This window comes from Sphaerodactylus townsendi, linkage group LG13, assembly GCF_021028975.2.
Source record: "Sphaerodactylus townsendi isolate TG3544 linkage group LG13, MPM_Stown_v2.3, whole genome shotgun sequence".
NCBI classification, from domain to species: domain Eukaryota; kingdom Metazoa; phylum Chordata; class Lepidosauria; order Squamata; family Sphaerodactylidae; genus Sphaerodactylus; species Sphaerodactylus townsendi.
The window spans coordinates 12,672,560-12,698,111 of NC_059437.1; the positions used below are offsets into that span (position 1 = coordinate 12,672,560).

Below are 25,552 nucleotides of genomic sequence, written 5' to 3' on the forward strand. Positions count from 1 at the left end.
ATCAGCTTTTTTTACAGTGCTGTACCAGAACTGGGTTTTGGCCTCTGCGATGAAAGGATTAAGATGACAACACAGAAATATCCATACAGTCCACTGCACTAGGTGAAAGGAAATGTGGGTTAATTTGCAGCCTGAAAAATAGTGTGTAGTAGTAGAACCAGTCTCCTTTCAAGTCCTCAGTTTCCCTGCTTCAAGAAGGGTACTGAAATTCATGTTCAATTACAGGTACTACCAATTTGAGTTAAGCAGTTTTAGCTTTGAAGCAGTTTTAAGAACTTATATCTCTACCTTGGAAGGAAAACTGCAGTGGCCAAGAACGGATCGTCTTTAAGGGAAGCAGACACAGCAAGAGAACGTAATCAGTAGCCTTTTCCCACTCCTATCTGATGAGAAGGTTCACATCAACTGTTGTCAGAACCATCAATTTATTCAAATACGTTAACTTTATTTTACAACAATGCATCAGTGCATTTTTAAAACTGAAGAAAGCCATTTCTTTTAGGATACATAAAGGCAACCAAAATCATAGAAAATTGTTACTCAACAAGCCTTAAAAACATGCACAATTAATTCAACATTGACATGTCTGAGAGGTGAAGGACAAAACAGGAGGCGAATTCCGTTCTCAGACAGAAGCCTGTGTCAGAGCTTGGCTGTTGAGTCGGGCCAGAAGATCACTCCTTCCCACCAGAGAAGAGAGGGAAGGGTGAGACAAACCGCAATGCTCACCAGTGAGTATCAGAAAGGCGCTGCTGGGGGTGGGGACAGGTTGCAGAGTGGACTGCTAAAAACCTTCCCGTGAGTAGGAGTGGGGTTCATACCTCAGTGATTTGCAGTGGAAGAAAAAGAATGGATGTGGTTAACGAAATTCCCACACTCGTTTTCTTACTGCTTGTCGTTCTGATCTCTTCCCCCAAAAGGCCAAAGGGATCAAGCATCTGAGTTAAAAGGTTTGGCAACTTTGAATCTGAACAGGCGCTTTTAAGTAAATTGCCCTCGACACAACTTTGGAAGTTATCCACCTATGGCAATAGCATGCACGTTTCTCTGAAATGGACTCGCAAATCATTCAACACTCTCAGCTTCTCTAACTCCATTCCCCAGATACATAGCAGCTTATGGCCCACCCACCCCTTAAATCTTATGGCAGGAAAGCTGAAATTACTCCTGCCCAGCTATGCTCCATAGTTTCCTTGTATTCAGAATTAAATAAATGCATCCCTTATGCATTTTGTAGCACTTCCTTTAGGATTTAAACCAATGGGGCAACCATTATAGCCCCCTTGTTTGCCCCAGCTAGTGAAATCAAAGATGAGCCCCCTATTACACACAGAAATCAGGCACAACAGAAGAGCTCTTCAAAACCACAAACAAGCAGATTGTTACAGCAACATTAGACATTTACAGACACCATTTAACTCACAAAATAGACCCCACCACCATGCCCAAGAATAGACAGCCCCGTTCCCTAGGTCACAAGGGGGCTCCTCCTCATAGACAAATTATATCCAAACAGGAAATTAGGAAAGGCACCACTGGGAAAGCAAGCATGGAGGGAACCAATTATCACTTCTATCTGGACCAGAATACATGGTCAGAAGAACCTGTTTGGATCCAGTGGTTTCCTGTCCCTCCCAGTGACCAAATTATGGAAAAGTCACCTTCAGCTCTTCCCATTCCCCTCAACCAGGGCCTTGGGACAGTAAAGTGCAAAGCGTGATAACACAGAATTATGCATAGACCCTCACGACATCAACAGCCTGTCCTCCACCTGGGGAAGCTCTGCAGTCAAGACAAATGACACTCTCTTCAAGTAGGTTTTAATAGAAAGAGATGCCACCCCTGAAGGCTGTGACTTGGGGCTGCAGACTCTTTTGGGCGTGATAAGGCAAAAAAGACTCAAGTGTCCTGGAAGGATGAAGAAAGAGCAAGGAGGTCTGAGTTCATATTATGAGGGTCATTCCTTCACGTAAGTCCGTGATCACATGTGCTCTTCTTACATGTTGCCGATTGGCTCTGATGGCTATTTCTTTACACAATTCGGCCACGCAAGCCCTCCGCAGGCAGCCGACACGATGATGTAGATGACGACCTGTGGGCAGAATGGGCTTAGCGGTTTCAACCAGGGTATACGGTCCTCGTTAGTCCGCATTGTTGCATTTCAGCCAAGGCTGCTTCCAGGTTGGCAGTGGCAGTATTATTTAATTTTTATACCACCTACCCGCTTATGGGCTTGGGGCGGTTTCTAACACACGACATACAGAATTCTCATTAACAACGATAAAATCTAGATGCAATAAAAACTATTCAGCATTCACAGAATATATCTCATAGGATATATCTCAATATATCTAAAATCGTGTTATTTAATTATTGGGTGTTCTAAGGAGCAGCCATCGCCCTCAGCTAGATTGGCTTGTTGCTACAGGTAAACCCCAACCCTCGTTAACTGAGAAGCAGGAGATAAAAATAGCTGGACAATGCCTCCATAGTGATGTTCTAGAATTTTTCCTCCTGTCTCTATAGCCTATATCATGGAGATTTTTGGGAATTCCTAAAGCATGACCTAAAAGAGATATTACGTACTCTGCCTTGCTAAGCGATAGGTATCCTGCATTTGGGCAGGGAGTGTAACGCTAAAGGCTCCAGGATATGAAAAGCATCCAGTATTTTCTAGGGCCAGTGTGCTCCATTTCATCTTTGTTACGATATTTTTGCAGAAAAGTCTGGGGAAATATGGGAGGGGGTAATGATAGTAGGGAAGAGAACCAGAGAGGGAATCACAGAAATCTTCCATCCACCCCTTGGAGGCAAGAAAACTTACAATTGTGACTATGGCAATAATGATGGTGAGCTTGAGGTTCTTCATACACATGGCCCGGGCCAGGTTCCTGCTGGTTGTTTTGAAGGTGACAGACTGCAAAAAGGGCATAGGAGAGTTGCTGAAGTTAATCCTAAAGTACTGTTTCAAATGTTCACGCTCCATCTTTAAGCCAGTTAGGACAGCTGACAACGGCTAGCTATAGATCAAAAGTTCCAAAGAGCACAAAGTAGGGGTTGAATATTTATATTCTTTCTCCCCAACGGTGACCCAAACCAGCTGGCAACATTGTTCTCCCCTCTTCCGTTTTATTCCAACAACCCTTGAGAGGAAGATTAAGCTAAGCCAGAGCAAGTGACAAGTTTTGCTGGCTGAGGGGGGAAGCCCTTTCCACTCAAACCTTTCAAAAAATTTTGAGGCAGGAAATAAAACGTTTCCTCTGTGGAGTTCTGCATTGTTTTTACCCCCATAAGTTTTATGTCCAGCCTCAAAATGTTTTAAATGAGCCCCCTTTTAAAACAATTCTCTGGCTGAAAATAGAAGAGGAAAAATCATGTAATGACAGCCTGGAATTGTTTTGAGGGGGTGAGTTGCAGACATACATTGTTGTAAGTCTGAAAACATTTTAGAAACACTTTAGGGAGTTTTGCAGAAACAGCCCGAGTTTCCCCAAATAGTAAAAGGTCTGGAATCCCTGCTCTACGAAGAGAGACTTAGGCAGCTGGGGATGTTTAGTCTGGAGAAGTGAAGGTTAAGGGTGGATATGATCGATACGTTTAAATATGTGAAGGGATGTCATGTCGAACAGGGAGCAAGCTTGTTTTCTGCTGCCTCAGAGACTAGGACACGGAGTAATGGATTCAAGGTGCAGGAAAAGAGATTCCACCTGAACATCAGGAAGAACTTTCTGACTGTCAAGGCTGTTTGACAGTGGAATTCACTGCCTCAGAGAGTGGTGGAGTCTCCTCCTTTGGATGTTTTTAAACAGAGGCTGGATGATCATATATCGGGAGGGCTCTGATTGTGTGTTCCTGCATGGCAGGGGGTTGGACTGGATGGCCCTTGGGCAACTCTTATGATTTTAGCCAAATGCCTTCAAGCTTGACAAGCAACTCCACCTGGATGTCTTTGCCAGTCTACAAAAATTACAAGAAGTGACCTCCTAGTGTCTGCATCATGCTAAATTCCTTGAAGGGACATTGGTACAATAATTTCATGATAGAAAAGTGTATTCTGCGTATTTTCAGCTGGATCCCTTATGTAACACACAACAGCCTCCAAAAGAATTGAGAGTAGGTAACACCAGGAAATTGGACCTAGCATGGCAGAGCAGAGGCATTTTGGCTCCCTCTGCTGGGTACCAACAGAAGTACTTGGCCAGGCTTTCAATGTACTCCATGACTATTTGGGAGTAGGTTTATTGTCCAGTATGCAAAACGCATGTACATATTTTCCTGTTGAGCTTTCTCCACAAGACCCAGCTATCTGAGGATGGCATCTGCCAACTACTACCTTGCTTAGAAGAGCAGAAGATTCACTGCCCTTGCCACGGAACGTTTGCTTTATTTTGCTCCTCTGAAGTATACTGCAAATCTGCAACTAGAATTTTAAAGACTGGCTAGTCCAATCTGCTTAGGAGCCAAGTGTCCAAGGAATTTCTTTCTGGAGCTTTCCCTACTACTATTCTATTTGGTTGTGACAGCCATATATAGAACATGTCCACAAGGGTGGAGTGTTCTTCCCTTCCAGCCCTGTATTTTCTGCATGCTCACATTTTCTTGAGAGGAACTCGGAGGGATTCAGATGTATGGCTACCTGTCCTATTTTTGGAACTTACCGAATCCACAAGATTTTCAGTTTTGTCTATCAGCAATTCCAGCTTTTCTCCTCTCTGGGCCACCAGATCTAGAATGAGAAGACAACGGCAGTGAGAAACCGAGTGGGAAAGAAGCTCCCCTCCTGCTTCCAGCCAATTAGGAAATTAAGCCCAGAAGATGATGCTCTCAGTCCCTTGGCCAAGTCTTGATGAACTTAAGTACACACAGAAGGTTTGCCGAAAATAAGAGCTCCTTTAAAAGTAGAGAGGGGACAAGTGAGGGCCAAACAGCTTGACCAGGGAACAATTGGGTTGCCTGCTGGTGCAGGGCAAGGACAGAGCTAGCAGAATGAACCTGGTATTTTGTCCCATCTGATAAACCCCACATGCCACAGGGATTTTCCCAGGCCAGATGATCTCCCCTTTCTTTTACTGTTCCTTCCCGCAAGCAAGACAGATGGCAGGCAGAAACACGCTGATGCATGCTGAACTTCATAGCCCAGCTACCTCCCCTCACACACACACGCCTGCGGGGGCTGGCTGCATCCTTACACGCAAGCAGCACAAATACCTATATTGCGGACCATGATCCCTTTGAGTTCGTCCACCTGGGCCTGTGTCTCTGTCACCTGGTCATTGCCCCTGTTCTCAGAGTGGTGTTTCTGCAAGGAGGAAACAGCCGTTAAGACACAAATGTATAATCTGGCAAAGGGAAGGGTTGGGAAAGGATGAAGCCAACCTGCATAGCACAGTCTAAAAAACCTTCCAAGGAAAAGGCTGAATCCCTACAGTGGGAGTTGGGCCAGGGCGCCCCCCGCCCCCCGCTGCTTCTCCTGTTCACCTATTATCTCCCTCTGCTCTCCAATTCGAACTTGGGGCTTCACTGCATAGTATTTAGTTCCATAATTCCCACGCTATGTGCTGGGGACAACTTAGTGCAACCAAAGAAATAACTTAAAGGCTCCTGTAAGCCAGATCATTGACAGAGAAGAAGCTGCCTGATACGTCTCAGCGTAAGTCATGGTCAGCTCACAGCTGCAAGAACAGCAACTCATACAGAACCATAGCAAATGGGCTCCTTAGGGATCAGGTAACTTATTCTAGCTGTATATACTTTTGGGGTGTAGAAGTGAAATGGATTTCAAAGTATGATTTTAAAAGAAATGGCATGGAAAGACCAGCCAAAAGACTACTCATTGGGGATTTTAGAACTTCATGCAATAAGCAAACTGTTATCACCAAGTCTTACCAGCTGTGCAGCCAGGACAGTGGAAAACTCACTGTTCATGGCATATGGCAGAGCTGTCTGTGCGCGAGAACCGTAGGTGTTTTGAAACCGCTTCTTGATTTCATTCAGGAATGTGAAAGCTCTGGAACGCTCAAAGTTCTAAAGGCAGAAGAAGATAAACTAAGGTAAACAAACTGATGGAGGCAAATCAACAGTTACTACGCAGAACAATTAAAACAGAAACTCCATACACAGAGACATATCTTCGAGGACCGAAGGCAAGCTACGTTCAACATAGAAGTACGACACTCTTTTGACCTTAAGTGTGGAGCTCAAACCTTGCTTCATCCCCTGGAGATCACATCCGGTGGATTTTAGCCCTGTACTGGATTTCCAGCTATTTCAAAGAATGCAAGCATTCACAATAGGACACACCTCAATTTTTATTGCATACTTACATCATCAGTGATGCAGAGGTATATAATCCGGTCTTCGCAGATATAGTGGAATAGGTAGCTAGGGCAAGACATGATACAAGAACATGTTTACAGGAGCTAGATAGGCAGAGCAGAGATCTTTTAAACTAGCTACGTCTAGGACATACTGCATCGTGCGCTAAACATATATTTCAAGCACCAATCACATGCTCTTGTCTCCACATGCGTAAAAGTTTCCTGCAGTCACCAAACAGACCTTTTCTTTTAATTCTGAAGGTCTCAAAACCGCATTACATTTTTAACCCACTCTACTTCTCAGAAGGTCAGGGCGGTATATGTGGTTCTTGCCTCTCCATTTTATCCCCACACCAACCCAGTATTGTAGGCTAGGCTGAGGAGCTGAAAGGCCCAAGCTAACCAAACAAGCTGAATGGGAGGGGGGAATCTGAACTCAGGTCTACCAGAGCCCAGACTGTAACTGAATCCATTATGTCATGTTTAAAAGGCATGTCAATTTGTGGGTTGGCTCCATTGGAGTGCTTTCACAGATTGCAAGGAGTTCCAACAACTAAGCATGACTTTTTCACCTCCTGCTGCAGTCCAAAATGCAAGCTGAAGTTTGCAGAAGAATTTCAGCAAGCATTTGAGGCTGCAGAGAATATTCCCAGGTAATTATACCAAAACTTTTCACTCACCAGTACCTTCAATCCACACTCCACTTAAGAGGTTTTGCAACACAGCAGAATCTAGGCCAAACTGCACTATATTTTATGTCCAACACAGCTAGTTTTTCCACTTTAAAAAGTCAAATTTTAGAGACCACAATGGTGTTCATTTTCGGTTAAAAAAAAAGAGTCTAGCCCGCCAACAGGCAAAAGGAGCAGATGCAGTATGCCTTCAGCAGTTTCTCCCCAAAAGTGTTAGAGCCGTGTCAGATGGTTCTACATGTGCAAAGGTTTGGCAAGCTGCTGAGAAAAGCAAACAACCGAGGTGCATTCATCTGACAGTCAGGACCAGTGTGAAGGATCTGGTTTGCCTTCTCCTTGACTCCCACACCCCGCCCCCACACCCACACAGAGAGCAGTACTCACTTTCCATGTGAGTAGGTGAGTTTGTTGTTCTCTGAAGGGGTCTTGGCCAGGATCTGCTCTGTCACTTCCAGGAAGTTCCCTCCACACCAGGCATGTTTGGCCAGAATCGTGGAGCCCCTGGCGACAACGGCAAAGAGGATCGCCATCGCTGCAGGCTGGCTAGAAGGACAGCAGGGAGAGAATACAAACACCCCTTTATTTTACAGAATATATATTCCCCACCCCTACTCCCCTTGGCAGCCTCACAAGGGCCACCAAGGCAGCTAACAAATTAAAATATACACAATAAAACCTCTTGTTAAAACCCTCCCCCCAACACGCACACAGACATCATTAGAACAATTAAAACCAGAGTTAAAATGCATATAAGGGGGTATAAGCCCAACAGTTACCATTTACCCATTGGTCAGAAAGGAGGAATCACTGAGGGAACGCTAAACAAAAAACCCTTTGCCTGCTAGTTGAAGATGGCAACAGAAGGAGACGTAGGAATCTTTCCAGGGAGAGTTCGGGGTTTTGCTACAACTGAGAAGGCCCTCTCCTAGCTTGCCACCTGCCCAAATACACAGGAAAAAAACTACCAAACTTAGACTGCAGGCTACAAGTAAACCAGCTCTAAATGCAACTGTCTCATAAATGTGAATAAAGTGCACAACATACAGAATGCAACAATTACATCGCATACAGGAAGTCAAAAGCAAGCCAACTGGCAAGTACAGAATGTGTAATAGTCCTGGCACCGGAGTCTCAATACAGGATGTCCAAGGCGTCCTCACATGTAAAGTTGAAGCAGCTAACTCTCAGGTAAGTGGCAGATGGGAAAATCTGGAGCTCACCTGTTTCGCTGCCAAACAACTTCATCAGATAATGTGTGTATCTGAAGCTTACCCATATGGTGACAATAGAACCAAATGAATAATGAATATGAGATGGCTTGTGATGTCGCCCCCCCCCCCATTTTTTTTAGACAGCTAAGCAACAATAATATCATCTTGTCAATTACTTAGCCAGAGTCAAACCACTGTTCCTGAATCGTCAGTGTGTAAGCATGGGGAAAGAACCACAGAGGGCCCATCTCCCCCTTTCCAGTTGTCAGGTAAAAGTTTAATTTATTGTCGAAGGATGGTCTCTCCTGACATTTCGCCTGCATCTGTGGCCGGCATCTTCAGAAGATCCTCTGAAGATGCCAGCCACAGATGCAGGCGAAACGTCAGGAGAGAATGCTGCTAGAACACGGCCAAACAGCCCAGAAACCACACAGCACCCAAAAGTTTAATTATTTTTACATTTATACCCCGCCATATCTCTACAACTCAAGGCAGCTTACAATAAAAATAGTTCAGCCCCATTTAACTGTCGTCAGGATACATCAGTGATGGCGAACCTATGGCACGGGTGCCAGAGGTGGAACTCGGAGCCCTCTCTGTGGGCACGCGCACACAGAGTTCGTCATGGGGAGGGCGGAAAATCACACACACACCCCACACCTAGGCTGGCCTGGGCCACTGAGCAAGACATGTGTTCACCACGGTGAGCAGGGAGGACTCGGCTGGTGGGCCTGGGGCCTGTATTCCAGGTGGCTGCTGCCCGAGGGGGGGGGGGCACAGAGGAGGCAGAGATGCTAGAGAGGCACAGAGCAGTGCATGTGGGACTTGCTGGAGGCTAGAGCAGGCTGGCCCCTGCTCGAGCAGGTGGGGCGGAGGAAGAGGGAGAAAACCGTTTTTTCCTAAACGAAAACCTCAGCATTCAGGTTAAATTGCCGGGTTGGCACTTTGCAATAAATAAGTGGAGTTTGGGTTGCATTTGGGCACTCGGTCTCAAAAAGGTTTGCCATCACTGGGATACATTCACACAGTAGGCTTACTAATTCTGAAGAACAACTTTGCAACCAGGCTTCCTTCCTTCCCCTCACCTAAAACAAACAGTGTTTGCATCTACTCTAAAGAACGTTGAGTTAGAGCTGAGTTCAAGGGAGTTGCTAAGACACCTTGACTCAGGGAAGTCAGCAGCCGCAAAGCTATACTGGTTTGATGCAGTCAATACCAGGCACTGGCTCCTGGATGGCTCTATCATCTGATTTGTCACTGCTGGCTAGTGTGACAGTCAAAGACCAGGAATGCCTATCAGACTTCATTATTAGTTTCATATGCCGCCCTTCAGGGCAGCTCACGATAATGTATAAACACAATAAACCAATTTATAAACGCATTAAAGCAGTCAAAAACATAATCCCAACCAGCTGATGACTTGGAACATGGGCAACATTCCTTTCTATGTCTTGGAGAACAGAATCTTGGCACGTCTACTGAGATCCCAGAAGACAGCTCAGCTTGACAGTCACAGTAATCCTGGGGTGAGTTCCAGTTGCTTACGAAAAACAGTCATGGGGTCAGACGGTATTGCTGTAGGCTGAATAACTACCCCACATCTGCCAGCTACCTGTATTTCGACTGGATATGGTTATGTCATCTGGACCAACCCTCGTGACTTGAAATGGAATGTGATCTGTGCCATCTGACTTATGTACATCAATAGGCTATGTATGGTTTTGTGTTATTGTAACTGGTTTTAAACGGTAAAGTTTTATTACGTATATTGTGCACCGCTCAGAGCCCTTTGGGGGTGGGAGTTATACCAAATTTAATCAATCAATCAATCAATCAATCAATCAATCAATCAATCAATCAATCAATCACTCAATCCTGTTTAGCCCACCTTAGAAGACCACTTGCAACTTACTGCCACCAGAGGGAGGTCACATTCCACACCTGAGGATGGTGTGAAGTGCTTGTCTTTTTATTAAATGTTCCTAGATTATATTCCCCACACAGCAGCTTTATTGGGAGAGGAGGCGGGTTATAAGTATTTCCAACAATAATCATGACAACTAAAAATTTCCCGGTGACCACTGTGCATGAATGTGAGAAGCAAATCAAGAACATATGAACATAAGACCTCGCCTGCTGGATCAGACCAGAGTCCATCTAGTCCAGCACTCTCCTACTTGCAGTGGCCCATCAGGTGCCTTTGGGAGCTCACCTTTTGGGAGCTCAGTAAATTGAGAATTTACTGCTTAGGGCAGTGATGGCGAACCTTTGGCACTCCAGATGTTATGGACTACAATTCCCATCAGCCCTTGCCTGCATGGCCAATTGGCCATGCTGGCAGGGGCTGATGGGAACTATAGTCCATAACATCTGGAGTGCCAAAGGTTCGCCACCACGGGCTTAGGGCAACTTTCAAACTTCCCTCATTTGACAGCTGCGATTCGCAAAAATGACTGGAGCCAGGCTGACGATTCAGCCCTGCAGGGCAGATCCCACAGAAGAGCATCCGATCATTCTGGCAACTGTGAAGGTGAAGTGGTGGACCAGCTAAGCTACCTTGGGGCAGTCATCTATCCTGGCTGTTCAGCCAGAAAGGGCAAAGTCTGTCGCCTTCCAATTAGCCACCTCCTTGCTAAAAGTCTTCCCATCTCCTGCATTCAGAGGTATGCAAATTTACGCAAAAGTAGCAGCACCAGCCCCCTGAACAGCTAATCCTAAATTTACTAGTGAGGACCCAGTTAGACTGCTCGGGCCCCTGTGCTTTTTATTTGAACAAACTTGTATTTGGCGATCAAGCGCTTTCTTCTCTTGTGTGAAGGGCCATCGAGCAGCACGTTTTCAAGAATCAGCCGTGCTATTATATCGTGACCCCAAATAAAATAATAGCCCCAGCTGCTTACGGATCTCTAATATAATAGATTTTCGTGATATTAATGGCCATTATTAAATGGTACATTATTAAATATATGTCTCGGAAAGACCTGTTCCTGCGATCTAGAGGAAAAGGATATAAAAGGTCACACCCTTTCTCCGCTGCCCCCATTTCAGAGAAATAAGAACTAAGACAGGGGTGTCCAACTCTGGCGCTTCAGATGTTCATGGACTACAATTCCCATCAGCCCTTGCTGGCATGGCCAACATCTGAAGCGCCAGAGTTGGACACCCCTGAGCTAAGACGTTAGACCCAATACTAAACAATCTGAGGGGCTATCTAGAAAATATACGTATAAAGAAGCTCCTAGAAGATGAAAATCCAGACTGGTCTAGATTGGTTGTCAAATTTTGTATATTTGTCATCCAGGAATGCAGATGAGGGAGGAGGCAGCAGATACTGTATTTGTGACATACTGCTTCATAATCATTTTTAAATTCAGAATTGAACAAATAGGAGGGAAGACGGGCCATAATTTAATATGTTGGTAAGCCCACGCATGTATGAACAATTTTAATGTGAGAGTTGCATTTTAATGTTAAGTAACAGAATGAATAAGTGGAATAATTTAGAAATAGGCATAGGTACTGATTTTATTCGATGTTGTATGTTTTTATTCAATTTATGCTGAGAATTTTTTTAAAAATATATTATTTATTTTAGATTTCTAGGCCGCCCATTCCTGGAAAAGGGCTCAGGGCAGTGTACAACCCATAACCAGGTTGAAATACAATTAAAATATAATACAATTTCAAAATATAATACAATTTTATTTATTTATTATTTAGATTTTTATACCGCCCTATCCCCAGGGGGCTCCGGGCGGTGTACAACATAAAATCAACACAATACTAGATTGGGGAGCAAACCATAGAAGTACACAACAACATATTACATAGGCTCCATCAATTTAAATAATCATTAAAACTTACTAAAATTCCATTAAAACAGCGGTTAATACGATAAAAGGCTTCCGGTAAACCTATTTTTAAACCCTCCCCCAAAAAGGGGGGAACGGCTGGACCCCTCCATAGGAGGGTTACCCAGATGCAGAAGGGCAGAAAGGGGGCACCACACTCAGCTTGTTGTTGTTGTTATTTATTGTACTTCATAGACCGCCCAATCCCCGAAGGGCTCTGGGCGATGTACAGAAGCAAAAAACAAACTAATAGTATACAATACAAACTATAAAATCACATTAAAATCCCATAAAAAACAGCAGCAGCATCACAATACCCACATTTAATAGCGGCAATGCCGAAGATGGTATATAATATGGTACAGGGGGCATGAAGAGGGGGCAGGCAATCCGCGGCCAGCCTCCCCAAAAGCCTGGTGGAACAACTCAGTTTTACAGGCCCTGCAGAACTCACCAAGGTCCTGCAGGGACTGGACAGCTGGAGGAAGAGTGTTCTACCAGGCAGGGGCCAGGGCCGTAAAAGCCCTGGCCCAGGTAGAGGCTTTTCAACGCATCACTGAGGGGTGGGGGACCACCAGTAAATTTGCCTCTGCAGAACGCAGAGGCCTACTTGGGACATATGGGGTAAGACGGTTAAAACAATAAAACATAGAACAGCAGCGCAGCGACAGAATTGCAAACTTGTGTGAACTTTTAGAGAATGTTCTGGTCTTTGACTGTAATAAATTGAATTGGTCTTCATGTGTTTTCCTGTTTTTCGTTTGTTGACTCTTTTCAAGAACCAGCAGAAGCCGGCTGTAGCACCAGCCTGTTATCCATTTACTCTGTACTACTACAACCGCAACACTGTTTTTAGGAGCCGGAGTATTTGTGGCGCTACAATAAGCTTCCCCTATTGCAATTACAGCTTGCAAGTAACTCGGTCTCGACCCACTGCCCCCCCGCCCCCGCCTTCATGACAAAGATGAAGAAGTGCCTTTCCAGCCCTACAAAGCAGCATCTGTGTGGCATGAAGGGAGCACATGATTCAGGCCAGCTTATCACCTGACTGCTCAATATACTTGCAGAGCAACTCCTGCAAGCGAAGCTCAGACAAAAAGCCAGTCACAAGAGTAGCAACAGGCACAGAAGTTCATCATGGAGTGAACAATCGAGCCCCCCTTTGCTCAGCCTTCCATAGTGCTGGGTTTTGAACAGTCTTGTTGCCACAAAACTACTTTTGTACAAAACAATTCTGTGGTTGTTTTGTACAAAAGTAGTTTTGTGGAAACAAGACTGTTGTAGTTTTTCCGGGTCATGTGGGCGAAATCTGATCGTTTTTGTTGCTAATGTTTCACCCGCATCTATGACTGGCATCTTCAGAGGCATGCCATAGTAAGATCTGTTTCTCTCCGTGGCACCGTGACATGACTCTAAAGGTGCCAGCCACAGAGGTGAGCAAAATGTTACAAGCAAAAACTACCAGACCATGGCCACACAGTCCAGAAAACCAACCACAGCAAGTTGATTCTGGCGGTAAAAGCCATGACAACCACAAAATTACTTACACATCTAGCTTGTCCATTCCCTAACTTCCAAAAGCTCCCATGCAATCCAGTTCAACTAATTTACTTTTCTTATGCACAGATGCACCGATTATTCTCTTTTAAGTGAGGTTGGCAAAGGGAGAAGAGATCCACAGAAAATACATCTCTATGCAGCCTACTCTAACGAGCCTATTGCAAACCAATGACTTTAGATGTCACGCTATCGTCGTCAGGGCCTTCCTGCACTCACAATTCATTTTAGAACTGTATAATCAGCACATGCGTTTTCCTTTTTTATCTTTGGACAGGAGCAGATGAACTGGCCATTTAAACAGCTCTCTCCACTCACTTTGTTACCAAGGGAACAAACACCACCATCCTGCTCGCCATAGCTTCTCCAAGACGAAACACAGAAAAACGAAAACCAGGAAAACGCATGAAGACCTATATTATTTAATCATGAGAAGACTTCATCTGCAGTGATATAAGCATACCAAAAAGTTGCACACTGGACTGGCAAGCCAGCCCTCAGTTCTGCACACACACCCATTTTACAAGACATGAACAATCTGACCTTGCTTTTAAGAAGCACACAAAGATTTATTTACTCACCCTTCACCTAACAAAAAATGGGGATGGATTTACAACATCAACTGCAATTGCCAGTAGGAACGTTTTACTGTCATGATACAGTTTGCTACAGAGCAGAAAATAAACCGCAGAACTGTATTCAGAGTTTGTCCCGGGACTTTGTGGGGGGGGGGGGGGGGATATATACATTTTCTTTAAGGGCAGCAGAGTCTTATTAAACTGCCACCATCATTTGTAAAACGTGAGTTTTCCATTGCTAGATTTCAAAACAAGAAGAGGTGCTGATGTCCAAGCATGCCCAGAGACTACAACTTCAGCTATTGGACACACAGGAAGTCCGTCTTAACCTTCGGATATGGCAATAAGAAAACACACACACTCTCTCTCACTGATTCAAACAGAACCCTACTATTTATTGTTGAAGCAGCGGTTACTCGGAGTAGACCACCTTGTAGAATGCAATGCAGAAACAACTGACAGACACACAGTCCACGGTGCAGAAGTTCTATTTATTGCTACGACTATCAAAGTGCTTCGCCAGACAACAGGTGTTTGCAGGCACACTCCTCTGTGTTCTTTTTGCTAACTATATACCACACAGATCCCAATCAGGTGTACGGGTCTTATCAGTTATACACACGTTACTATTGTTGCACTTGGCACTGATTATGCACATGGAACCTGTCTAGGGGTGGACACATCTGTCATATAGATTTTGCTCATCTACACATGTCTTTTTGACAGGTTCTAACATTTATTACTATTCCAGGTACTCTTCGATGCACACAAGTCCCACAATGGAGGACCTACAGCCGTGGCTCTCAGTAAGCCGTGCTTCTTGCACAGAGGCCCACAGAAACAATACCACATTAACTGTCTTCTGGTCTCCCCTCCTGTCTCCCAAACTGCTAAAGAGAGCTTTGTTGCTCAACAGGATACAGCCAAGAAAGATCTTTCCCAGCATGATATTTACCTTTCAGTTTAAGAGCATTGCCACATAATCTCCTTATTCAGCGAAGTTGCTGCACATTTCTTGGAAGACATTATCTCAAGAAAGGGCTGGTAGGATATTTGTGCTTGCAATCTGATAAGCACATGGTGCCACGAGAGTCCCGAGAGCCACCTGTTGCCTGTGACATCAACCCCAATAAACAGCACAACTCTCCTTCTGTCCCAAATTCAAGCTGGCCCCCTCAGCGCAGCAGAGAATGGATTTACAAGGCTGATGCCAAAGATGAGTGTCAAAGCAAGTCACAGGAAACCCCCTTGAGATTCTCTTTTCCCTCCCCTTTCTCTTTCACCCACACAGCCACGCTTACATTGGAGTTTTGGTTTGATTTCCTGCCCAGGTCTTAGGTGACCAGACACCCCACACTGGCTCTTTGACAGCTTCGTGACTGATGGAAATACAGCAGGAGACCAGCAACAGGGCCAGGTGAACGCATGAAGCTGTCTTACACCCAGTCAGTGAACCTAATGACATAGGAGGGTGAAAAGGCATGGCGTAAACTCTATAAAACAACATTATAAATACATCTAGTTCTCTCCTTGTGCACTCTAACTAGCAGCCATTCTCTAGATCAGTGATGGCGAACCTATGGCACGGGTGCCAGAGGTGGCACTCGGAGCCCTCTCTGTGGGCACGCGCACACAGAGTTCATCATGTGCGGGGCGGAAAATCAAACACACACCCACACAGACTGACCTGGGCCACTGAGTACAATGTGCGCGCACCGCGGTGAGCAAGGAGGACTCAGCTGACGGGGCTGGTGCCTGTGCTCCAGGTGGCTGCTGCCTGAGGGGGGGGGGGGGCGCAGCGGAGGCAGAGATGCTAGAGAGGCACAGAGCGGTGCACTTGGGACTTGCTGGAGGCTTGAGCAGGCTGGCCCCTGCTCGAGCAGGTGGGGCGGAGGAAGAGGGAGCCAACCGTTTTTTTTCTAAACAAAAACCTCAGCATTCAGGTTAAATTGCCGGGTTGGCACTTTGCAATAAATAAGTGGGGTTTGGGTTGCAATTTGGGCACTCGGTCTCAAAAAGGTTTTGCCATCACTGCTCTAGATCCACAGCAGCAACCACCCCTACTCACCAATATTCCCTAAGTAGTGTCCCAAATCTGTGGGTCCCAAAGCAAAAAGTGGGTCACAAAGCCTGGGGAAATGGGTCTCAGGAGTTTGTAGTTTTAATCAGTTGTGCATGATGCATTGTTGCATTAAATGGGTCACCACACCCAGTACATTTAGGCTTGTGGGTCACCATACTAAAAATTCCTGGGAACCAGCGCTCTACTGGACCTACCAAGGGCTGAAACAGAGGCCTCCTGAAGGCATACCATTTTCTACCCCACTGGGTCATGCCCCTCACCAAAAGCATGGATTCCAGCATGGTGTAGTGGCTAAGAGCAGGTGGACTCTAATCCGGAGAACCGGGTTTGATTCTCCACTCCTCCACCTGAGTGGCGGAGGATTATCTGGTGAACCAGATGTGTTTCTACACTCCTACATTCCTGCTGGGGGAGCTAGGGCTAGCCACAGTTTTCTCAGAACTCTCTCAGCCCCACCTATTTCCTAAGGTGTCTGTTGTGAGGAGAGGAAGGGAATGAGTTTGTAAGCCTCACAGGAGAGACAGACAAGGTCTAAATCCAAACCCTTCTTCTCCCTCCGAAGCTGACAAACTCGTTAAGCAGCCACAGCTCTCCAGGCTCCCAAGCAGAGTAAAGTCTCATCCTCCCCCATTACTTGAGACCCTTTAGAACAGAAGGCTGAACCTGGAACTGTACCCATAGAAAGCCACGACCCTAAGGAAGGGAGCGTGAGGCAATGACCATGGAGGTCCTGCAATAGCCTTGCTGGGTGGTGGCTGGGAACGAGGAGAGGCCTGTACACCCCCCACCCCCCGTGTTGCCATGACTACAGCTGTCCCCTCCTTGGCCTAGGAGCCTTGGACCTGCCCTCCACCACCCCCGACCCCACCAAGGCCTTTCCTCGCGCGGGAGCGGCACCAAACAGTCGCTATAACTAATAAGGATGGGGGCATTCACTGTCACCCCCCGACGACGAAGCCCCCGCCCCCCAACCCTACCTGGCTGGGCGCCCACCCGGAGCCCCGTTCCTCTCCGCTTTACTAGCGTCGCCTCTCTCCCCGGATAAGCCAGCAGCACGTGAACTTCCGCCCCCGACCGCAAGGGTGTCTGGGAAATGGAGTTCGACGGGGGAGCAATTGCAGTCGTCCGCGGGACGTCTGCCCGGAAGACGAGCCGCTGATAGAGAGCCGGTTTGTATGGCCGAGGAAGCCGCGTCCGCCCTTTCTCAGTCGTTCTTTCCTCCTTTTTTCCCCCTTCACAAGATATTTTTTAATTATTATTTCTCAGAATCTTGACAAAATTACATTCGTGGCTTTCGAAGGTGAGGGTAGAACTGAGGGCTCTTGCGAACTACGGCTCCCAAGATCCTTCGCGCGTGTTGCGAACTACGGCTCCCAAGGTCCTTCGCGCGTGGAACGGCGGCATGAGAGATGGGCGACGAGGAGGGCACGGCGAAGCCGCGCGTGCTGCAGATGGTGGGTGATGTTTGAGAGCGGGGAAGGGAGGGGGGATGTCTCTGTAGGTAGACTGAAGTTCAACAGGTGAAGCGTGGGGGTGATGTTTACATCTGGGGCCCTTCCTTCATGCATTATCGTCACTGTGACCTGGTGGGTCGCCCAGATCCTATGGCTGTGTGACTTCAGCTATCAGCAGATTCGGTTAGGGCTACTGATGCCGGTGTAAGACTTCCACGTGGTGACCGTCGGGGTGACGGGAAAGTGGTCTCGTGGAGGGGACAGTTGCGCCACCCTTCGGAGACTTTACAGTGTGGATAAACAGGGCTGTTAAGCGGCCAGTCCTTTAGCTGGTGGTTGGCTTTTCATTACAATTGAAGCCTCCCCCAGAGAACTAGGAAATTGTAACGTATGGGCATAGTATTCATGCAATTCCCAGCAGGGCTGACAGATGTTCCTTTTGTTGATTTGAAGATGTTTCAAGTGCCACCCCAGTGTTTTCTTAATGGCGCCCCGGTGCGGATTACCACTGGGACGACCTTAGCTGTTTTATGCTATAATGGCTGAATCTCAGTTTTAGAATCATGGCACTTAGTGACCTTCTCACAGTTCGTGCATTTGCTTCGAGTATCCTCTTTTTTTCAACTCTTGAGTTGTAGTAACAGTCCATGATGGCATGATTTTCTTGCACACTATACTTTCTTTTTGATGGTTGGTCCACTTGTAGCTCACTTGTTGTCGCATGCTCAGGGCCCTCAGCATGCATTGTGGCCCTTGTTAACCTGCACAACGACTGATGCGATATGGAATACTTTTTTATTTGTTTCACCATATTGTATGGGTTGGTGGACAGTCTAAGTCTGATTTCTTGGTTGAGATCTGTCTAGCTAGCTTCTGGCAGTATTCCTCTAGCATAGCTTCCAACATCATCGAAGCACGCAAGCCCCTTGCGTCCATGAGGGATTCATTGTCATTGTCATTATTATTGTTATTATATTTCAAGACAACAGAACAATTACATAACATAAAACCAATATACAATACCTAAGGCAAACCAATTGTATAGTTTTCAAACAGAGAAATCACAATGGTTACACAATTCCACTTCTCTAACAGTGTCATCCTATGGCAGTGATGGCAAACCTTTTTGAGACCGAGTGCCCAAATTGCAACCCAAAACCCACTTATTTATCGCAGTGCCAACACAGCAATTTAATCTGAATACCGAGGTTTTAGTTTAGAAAAAACGGTTGGCTCCGAGGCGTGTGTTACTCGGGAGTAAGCTTGGTGGTAGTCGGTGGCTTGGCTTTGAAGCAACCGTGCAACTCTTCCAACGGGTGAATCACGACCCTAGGAAGGTTTACTCAGAAGCAAGCCCCATTGCCAGCAACCGAGCTTACTCCCAGGTAAAGGATCGCGCTTTAGCTCTTTGCAGGAAAATCAGTGGGGTTTAACAGCGCTTTACAGGGTTACCTACACTGCTTCCCCAAAACTAGGTCTTAGGTTTAATGCTAATAATCGAGCCTAGCAGCCCAGGCCAGTCTAGATGTGTGTGTGTGTGTGGGGGGGGGGAACACTTTGTTTGCACGTGCCCACAGAGAGGGCTCTGAGTGCCACCTCTGGCACCCGTGCCATAGGTTCGCCACCACTGTCCTATGGTGAGTTATTCCAGCCTAAGCCCAATGAAGTCAATGGGTTTCGACTGGAGGAATTCTCCATAGGACGGCACTGTAAGCGAGTTTATTTCACTGCACGTCGAAGAGTATAGCTTAGAACTGCTTAGAATTGCACTGTTATAAGGTCACTCGGAGAGCTTCCAAGGAAGAGCGGGGATTTCAGCCTGGGTCTTCCAGATCCTCATGGGCTGGATTTAAAGAAGAAGAGTTTGGATTTATACTCCGTCGTTTTCTGTGTAAGGAGAAGGTGAAGGCAGCTTACAAACACTTCTCCCTTCCTCACCCAACAACAGACCTCTTGTGAGGAAAGTGGGGCTCGGAGAGTTTTGAAGAACTGTGACTAGCCCGAGGACACACAGCAGGCCTCATGCATAGGAGTGGGGAAACAAATCCAATTCACCAGTTAAAAATCTGCCGCTCATGTGGAAGAGTGGGGGATCAAACCCAGTTCTCCAGAGTAGAGTCCACTGCTCTTAACCACAACACCACACTAGCTCACCTCCAGTGTGGAAGGCCTCCAAGCGTCTGATGGGTATTTTATCCCACCTCGGCAGGTACGAGCTGATGGGGCAGATAAGAGCTGTGTCACATTCGTGCTTCACAACGAGGACCACACCCTGGGCAACTCCCTTCGGTACATGATCATGAAAGAGTAAGTCGGGTTCTGCATGCAGAAATATGGGGGCATCTGGGGCGAGGTCAGGAATGCAAGATGCTTAATAGAATCATCGCCATTTGAAGAGAACACCCGCCTTTGCCGAAATGACAGGCACCCCATGGCAGACCCCCGGGTTCCTACCAGGCTCAGAATGTCAGCAAGCCTGTTGTACACCTGGCTTGCAAGTAGCAAGGTTCCTTGAAAAAATACAAGACTCATCTCAAGATGGCCAGGCAAGGAAGCTTTAGGGAAATGCTTATTCGTTTTTGGTTTTAATGGATGACCATTATGTGATTGGGTTTTAATGAACTCCAGTTTATGGAATTCCCTACTCAGGGATGCGATGATAGCCACTGTAGCCTAAATAGCGAAGAGGGTATTTTTTTATAAAGGGAATAGGGTTGTAGTTTATGTGCACGCTTTATTGTACGTATTACTTCATTTTTTATTTCACTGTTTTCTCATTTTTTGTCCTCCAGTTGTTGTATGGTTTGTATATCTCAGGGGTGTCAAACTCTGCCCCCCAGATGTTCATGGTCTATGATTTCCATCAGCCTCTGCCAGTAGGCAGGGGCTGATGGAAGTCATAGTCCGTGAACACCTGGAGGGGTCAGAGTTTGACACCTCTGCTCTCTCTTCTCTGTTTTTCTTTATTGCGTTATTTTTCTAATCTTGTAATTGCCTTGAGTCTCAATAACAAAGGAGGGTTATAAATAAAGAGAATATGCAGTAGATTGAAGTGGTCAAATGGACTGTACCATTACAGACTACAGCGGAGAGATTACATTATTCAACAGTCTCTTGCACTTACTAATTCCCTGTGAATGGCAAACTAGTCCAACACACAAAGTGCTGAGCCAGAAACGGTCTGTGCTGTTTTGTGTTTAATTTGCAGGGAGATTTTACACAGCGCATTATAAACATGGCCCCGACCCACTGTTTTCTGCAGTGATGCATCTCATTCTGTTGTCTGCTCATGTAGACAGTGCCTTGGATGGCTTTCAAAGGGCCCTGGACAAGAAGCAAGGAGGGCATTTGATTTGCTATAGTAGCGTGGTGGATTAGATCCTGTACACTCTTACGATCTGAGCAAGCAGACTTTTGAAAATGCTGATTTTTAATGGGCTCAGCTGTTCTACAATTTAGACTGCTATATTCGGGTGGGTTTTTTGCATCATTTGTACAGGTAGGTAGGCTCAGCGCCTTTTTGGATGTAGAAGCTGATGTTGATGTACACTCTGGATGTACACTTTTTCTCAGTGTACCATGCATGTGACCCCGCTTTTCGGGAAGCTTCTTGTTCTACTATAGACCTTGGCCTCCCTGGCCCTTACGAGCCCACACTGATGATTCCACCCTGTCTCCTCTCTCTTCTTTGGGCACCTGCTTCTTCGCAGTCCTGAAGTGGAGTTCTGTGGCTACAGCATCACTCATCCTTCCGAAAGCAAAATCAACTTCCGGATCCAGACCAGAGGTAAAGCCTGCAGTCTGGAGTGCCTTTCTGGGTTTGAAAGGATCTCAGGTTGTGGATGCAAAGAAAGGCTTTTCTCAGCCTGACCCTTGAAGAGCCACTGCCAGAAAGAGTAGGCTGAACTGTGCTGAATGGGCTGGTTGTCCGCCATGATATCAGCCACACGATATATGCACACTTTTCCCCATGTGCAGCCAGCATTGTCACCAGGACCTTTGTGGCTTTCTGGAGATCTGCCTTTTAGCCTCTTGGCATTCTGGGCCTCTTACAACCCTCAGAAATCATCAGTCATTGGAGCAAGTGTGTTTTGTGTAGAAGAAAACTAACCTCTAGACTCGGGGTCTGCAACCTGGCGCTCTCCAGATGTTCATGGACTACAGATCCAGGGGCTGATGGGAATTGTAGTCCATGAACATCTGGAGAGCCACAGGTTGCAGACCCCTGGCAGTGTCTAGACCAAGCTTCCTCAACACGGGGCCTGAGGGCACCATGGCCCCTTCCAACACCTTTCCTGGTGCCCTCCCCCGCCCCCCCAGTGTTTTCAGAAAGCGGGTAGGGCTTTCCCCCAGCAGGGCTTCTGATTGGTTGTGCAGATTAAAAAGTATTCTATCAGAGTTTCTGTCTGAAATGCAGAAGAATTATTAGTTGGCAACCTCTTTTCTTGACTTTTTGTGGCTGGTTTTGATTGCTCCAGCAGCCATTCTGAGATTGTGATCTGTGCCCTGCATCAAAATTCCAGAGGTGCCTACAAACTTAAAAATGTATGGGACACCTTCTCTAGACAGTTGAAGACCACAGCAGCATAGTGGTATCGTTGTGGATTGTTGCCTGGCAACAGCTAGGCTTCCTGGGTAGCTTTTGATTACAGCTAAACAGGGCACAGGTCCGAGGGAGGAAGCACAGTGTAGTGGTTAGAGCATTGCACTAGGAACTGTGTGATCCAGGTCCAGTGCCCCACTTAACTTGCTGGGTAGCCTTGGAGCAGGGAAACCTCAGTGATGACGAACCTTTGGCACTCCAGATGTTATGGACTACAATTCCCATCAGCCCCTGCCAGCATGGTCAATTGGCCATGCTGGTAGGGGCTGATGGGAATTGTAGTCCATAACATCTGGAGTGCCAAAGGTTCGCCACCACGGTCCTAAGCTGCAGTTTTCTGGTTTGTTTTTTATGCCTATAAACATAAAGTGTCCATCATTTGGAACTTCTTGGAGCTATGATAGGATAAAAACGCAATTCGATCTCAGTCCTCCAGTCTGAGTGCTTTTTCCCTTCTCTTACAGGAGGCCTGTCTGCTCTCGAGGCATTCCAGAAGGGGCTGGAGGAACTCACAGGTGTCTGCCAGCATGTGCTTAGCAAATTCGAGGTAGGTCAATTCATAGATTACCCTCCCTTCCCCAGATAAAGGTTTATGATTCTCCCCTGTCAGAAGTGGGCATGGGTTTTGCTGCCCTTGGAATATGAGATCTTGTGTCAACTAGAAGAACAACATCCCATTCTGTTCAACACAGCGGCAATAATCCCTTAAGACCCCTGGGCATGGAAGGTGCCTTTTTTCAAATTCAGGGTCTCCTTCGCAAATACCGCGCATTGGATTTCCTGTGCAGGAATCTCTTGGAATCTCCTAAACAAGACCCCCAAGAGGAGTTGTGCACAGAGCATAGATCACATCTTCACCGTTCAGATTTTCTGTTTTCGCAGGCAAGCGTGGAGGCATACAAGGCGCAGGAGGACGTAAAGATGGAGTAACCTGGCGGAGGCTGCATGGCAAGCAGCATTGTACATAGTGACTGTTGTTGGGTTGTGACTTGGGGGCAAGGCTTTATTTTTTATGGACTTGGGGTGGATTTTCCTAATAAAACTAAATTATGGAATCCAAATCTTCATTCATTCATTCTCAGCGTATGTTAAAAATGGTTTTTTTGGGGAAAATTCTATGCTAAAATCACACATTCTGTAACAAATAATCATGAGTTAAGTGACTGGCATAGGTTTTAAAAACTCGTACATGTTGCTGTGGGTTGAAAACAAACAATTGTTGACATTCACCAGGAAATGCTGGCTGTCCTTTCCCCAGTGATGGTTGACATTCACTGGGAAATGTTGACAGTCTTTTTGCTTGTGGTTGTTGACATTTAATGTTGGTTATCATTTTTGTGGTGAATGAATAACAAAGTGGATACTCTGTCAACACAACAGGCATGATTTGTTTGATTGTATAATCTGAGTACAGAGGCTGTTGAGGCGGTTTGATGTTTAGAGGGGCATCTTTTTAAGGCAGCAGGTTGTCCCGTCAGGGGTTAATCCTGACATCTAAGGATGGTCAAAAGCTGTTTGCAGTTGTGCTGGTCCAAAACAGAAAAACAAAGTATGATTCATGTTCTACCGTTTAGTAGGCTTAACTAAAGTAACGCAAAACTATGTGTAATCTTGTGGAGTTTGCCTGAACTCCTCCTTTTTTTCATTGAAAGGCAATAACTTCAGGTAAGTCAAAGTTTCCTTAGATCTCTGTGCTGCCCAAATGGCTGCATTGAACAAAAGTAACGTTGATACTGGGGCCCAAAATTTAGCATCCTGAGAATCTCAGCTGCAACCACCCCCCCCCCCCCACACACACACACCACCATCATTTTGTGGAATTTTCCAAGCTGGGAAGTGATAATAGAGCAAGGCGGGGCAGGTGAATTAGTCCCAAATAAACAAATATCTCCAGGTTGAGAGCCAGAGTAGCATAGTGGTTACAGTATCAGACTAGGAAATGGGAGACCTAGGTTCAAATCCTCACTCTGCCATCAAAACTTGCTGAGTGGAAGTTTTGGGGGTGACTTTGGACCAATCCCTCTCTTTCAACCTTAATCTACCTCACAGGGAGGTTGTTAGGTAACAATGGAGAAGACGACAATGTGATAAGCCACACTGTGGGGGGTGGGAACAGTATAAATATCTAAAAAATGAGTTCAGTTTACCTTGGGTTGCAGGGTTAAACGAATGGAGAAAGCAGAGGCCTAGATGGCCTGAAACATACTGCAAATGTTTACAGCTCTGGTGACATCGTGGTGCGAATAAGCAGAGGAGACCTACATACTGTTGTTTCCATACCCTGGTAGGGAGGAGGATTCTTAGCTTGATGGCAGAGCTCATGGTTTGCATGCAGAAGGTTCCAGGTTCAATCCTCAGCACCAGCAGTTGCGGAAGGATCTTGGTCAGAGCCAGAGACTTCTGGGGGTTCCTACCAGCCAGAGCCAGCCATTCCGGGCCAGATAGGCCAACCCCCTAGCTCAAGGCAAGGGAGCTGCTGCAAACGTTTGGTCACACAGTACCTGCACAGAGGGTATGCAGTCAGCTGTGTCCCTCATATTTCAGCCACACAGATTTGTGGGGTTGCCTGTGTTTTCCAGAAGCATATGATGGAGGGTAACGGAATGCAGTGGTTAAGCGCAGTGGTTAAGAGCAGGTGCACTCTAATCTGGAAGCTTGATTCCCCACTTGAGCTGTGGAGGCTTATCTGGGGACTTCAGATTAGCCTCTGCACCCCAACACATGCCAGCTGGGTGACCTTGGGCTAGTCACAGTTCTTCAGAGCTCTCTCACAGGGTGTTTGTTGTGAGGGGGGAAGGGAAAGGAATTTGTCAGCCCCTTTGAGTCTCCTACAGGAGAGAAAGGGGGGATATAAATCCAACTCTTCTTCTTCTCCTTAAGTGTTTAGTTAGACCTTGTTAGAATAAGAAGGGCATTATGCATTTGGGATGTGAACATGTTTTATTAATGCCGAGCTGGGAGAAGAGCAAAGGCCTTCAGTGTCACTGTTTGCCAGGAGTCAGTTCCCCTACAAATTTGACAGACATGCTCCTGGCGATGGGTCAGCGGTTGGTGGCTTTTGCTGGCGTTCAGCCAGGAAGTCTGCTGATCCCTGAATTCCTTAATGAGGCTCCCTCCTGATCCTTATGCCATTAGTCACGGGGGGCAACGATACAGTTCGGGTGACTTTTCTTAAAGATTACGCTGGAACTGCCAACTACAGGTAA

At 46.3% G+C, this 25,552-nt stretch overlaps 2 protein-coding genes across 3 annotated transcripts; one reads left to right on the forward strand and one right to left on the reverse strand.

Moving 5' to 3' along the window:
• Positions 1–406: 406 nt before the first annotated feature.
• VAMP7 (vesicle associated membrane protein 7) lies at positions 407–17,385 on the reverse strand. Of its 2 annotated transcripts, XM_048514589.1 has the most exons (9): positions 17,267–17,360; positions 15,508–15,661; positions 7,394–7,552; positions 6,324–6,381; positions 5,887–6,024; positions 5,209–5,299; positions 4,659–4,726; positions 2,825–2,917; positions 407–2,092 (listed from the first exon to the last, which is right to left on the reverse strand). In XM_048514589.1, exons 3-9 carry the CDS (start codon positions 7,537–7,539, stop codon positions 2,024–2,026), a joined length of 663 nt encoding a protein of 220 aa, XP_048370546.1. In that variant the 5' UTR covers positions 7,540–7,552; positions 15,508–15,661; positions 17,267–17,360; the 3' UTR covers positions 407–2,023. The 2 variants fall into 2 exon arrangements, with proteins under 2 accessions (XP_048370546.1, XP_048370544.1); XM_048514587.1 differs by lacking the exon at positions 15,508–15,661 and having other exon boundaries at positions 17,267–17,385.
• Positions 17,378–23,407, forward strand: LOC125442842 (DNA-directed RNA polymerases I and III subunit RPAC2-like). Its single transcript, XM_048514590.1, has 6 exons — positions 17,378–17,458; positions 17,556–17,743; positions 19,953–20,050; positions 21,454–21,530; positions 22,811–22,893; positions 23,229–23,407. Exons 2-6 carry the CDS (start codon positions 17,699–17,701, stop codon positions 23,274–23,276), a joined length of 351 nt encoding a protein of 116 aa, XP_048370547.1. The 5' UTR covers positions 17,378–17,458; positions 17,556–17,698; the 3' UTR covers positions 23,277–23,407.
• The last annotated feature ends 2,145 nt before the right edge of the window (positions 23,408–25,552 follow it).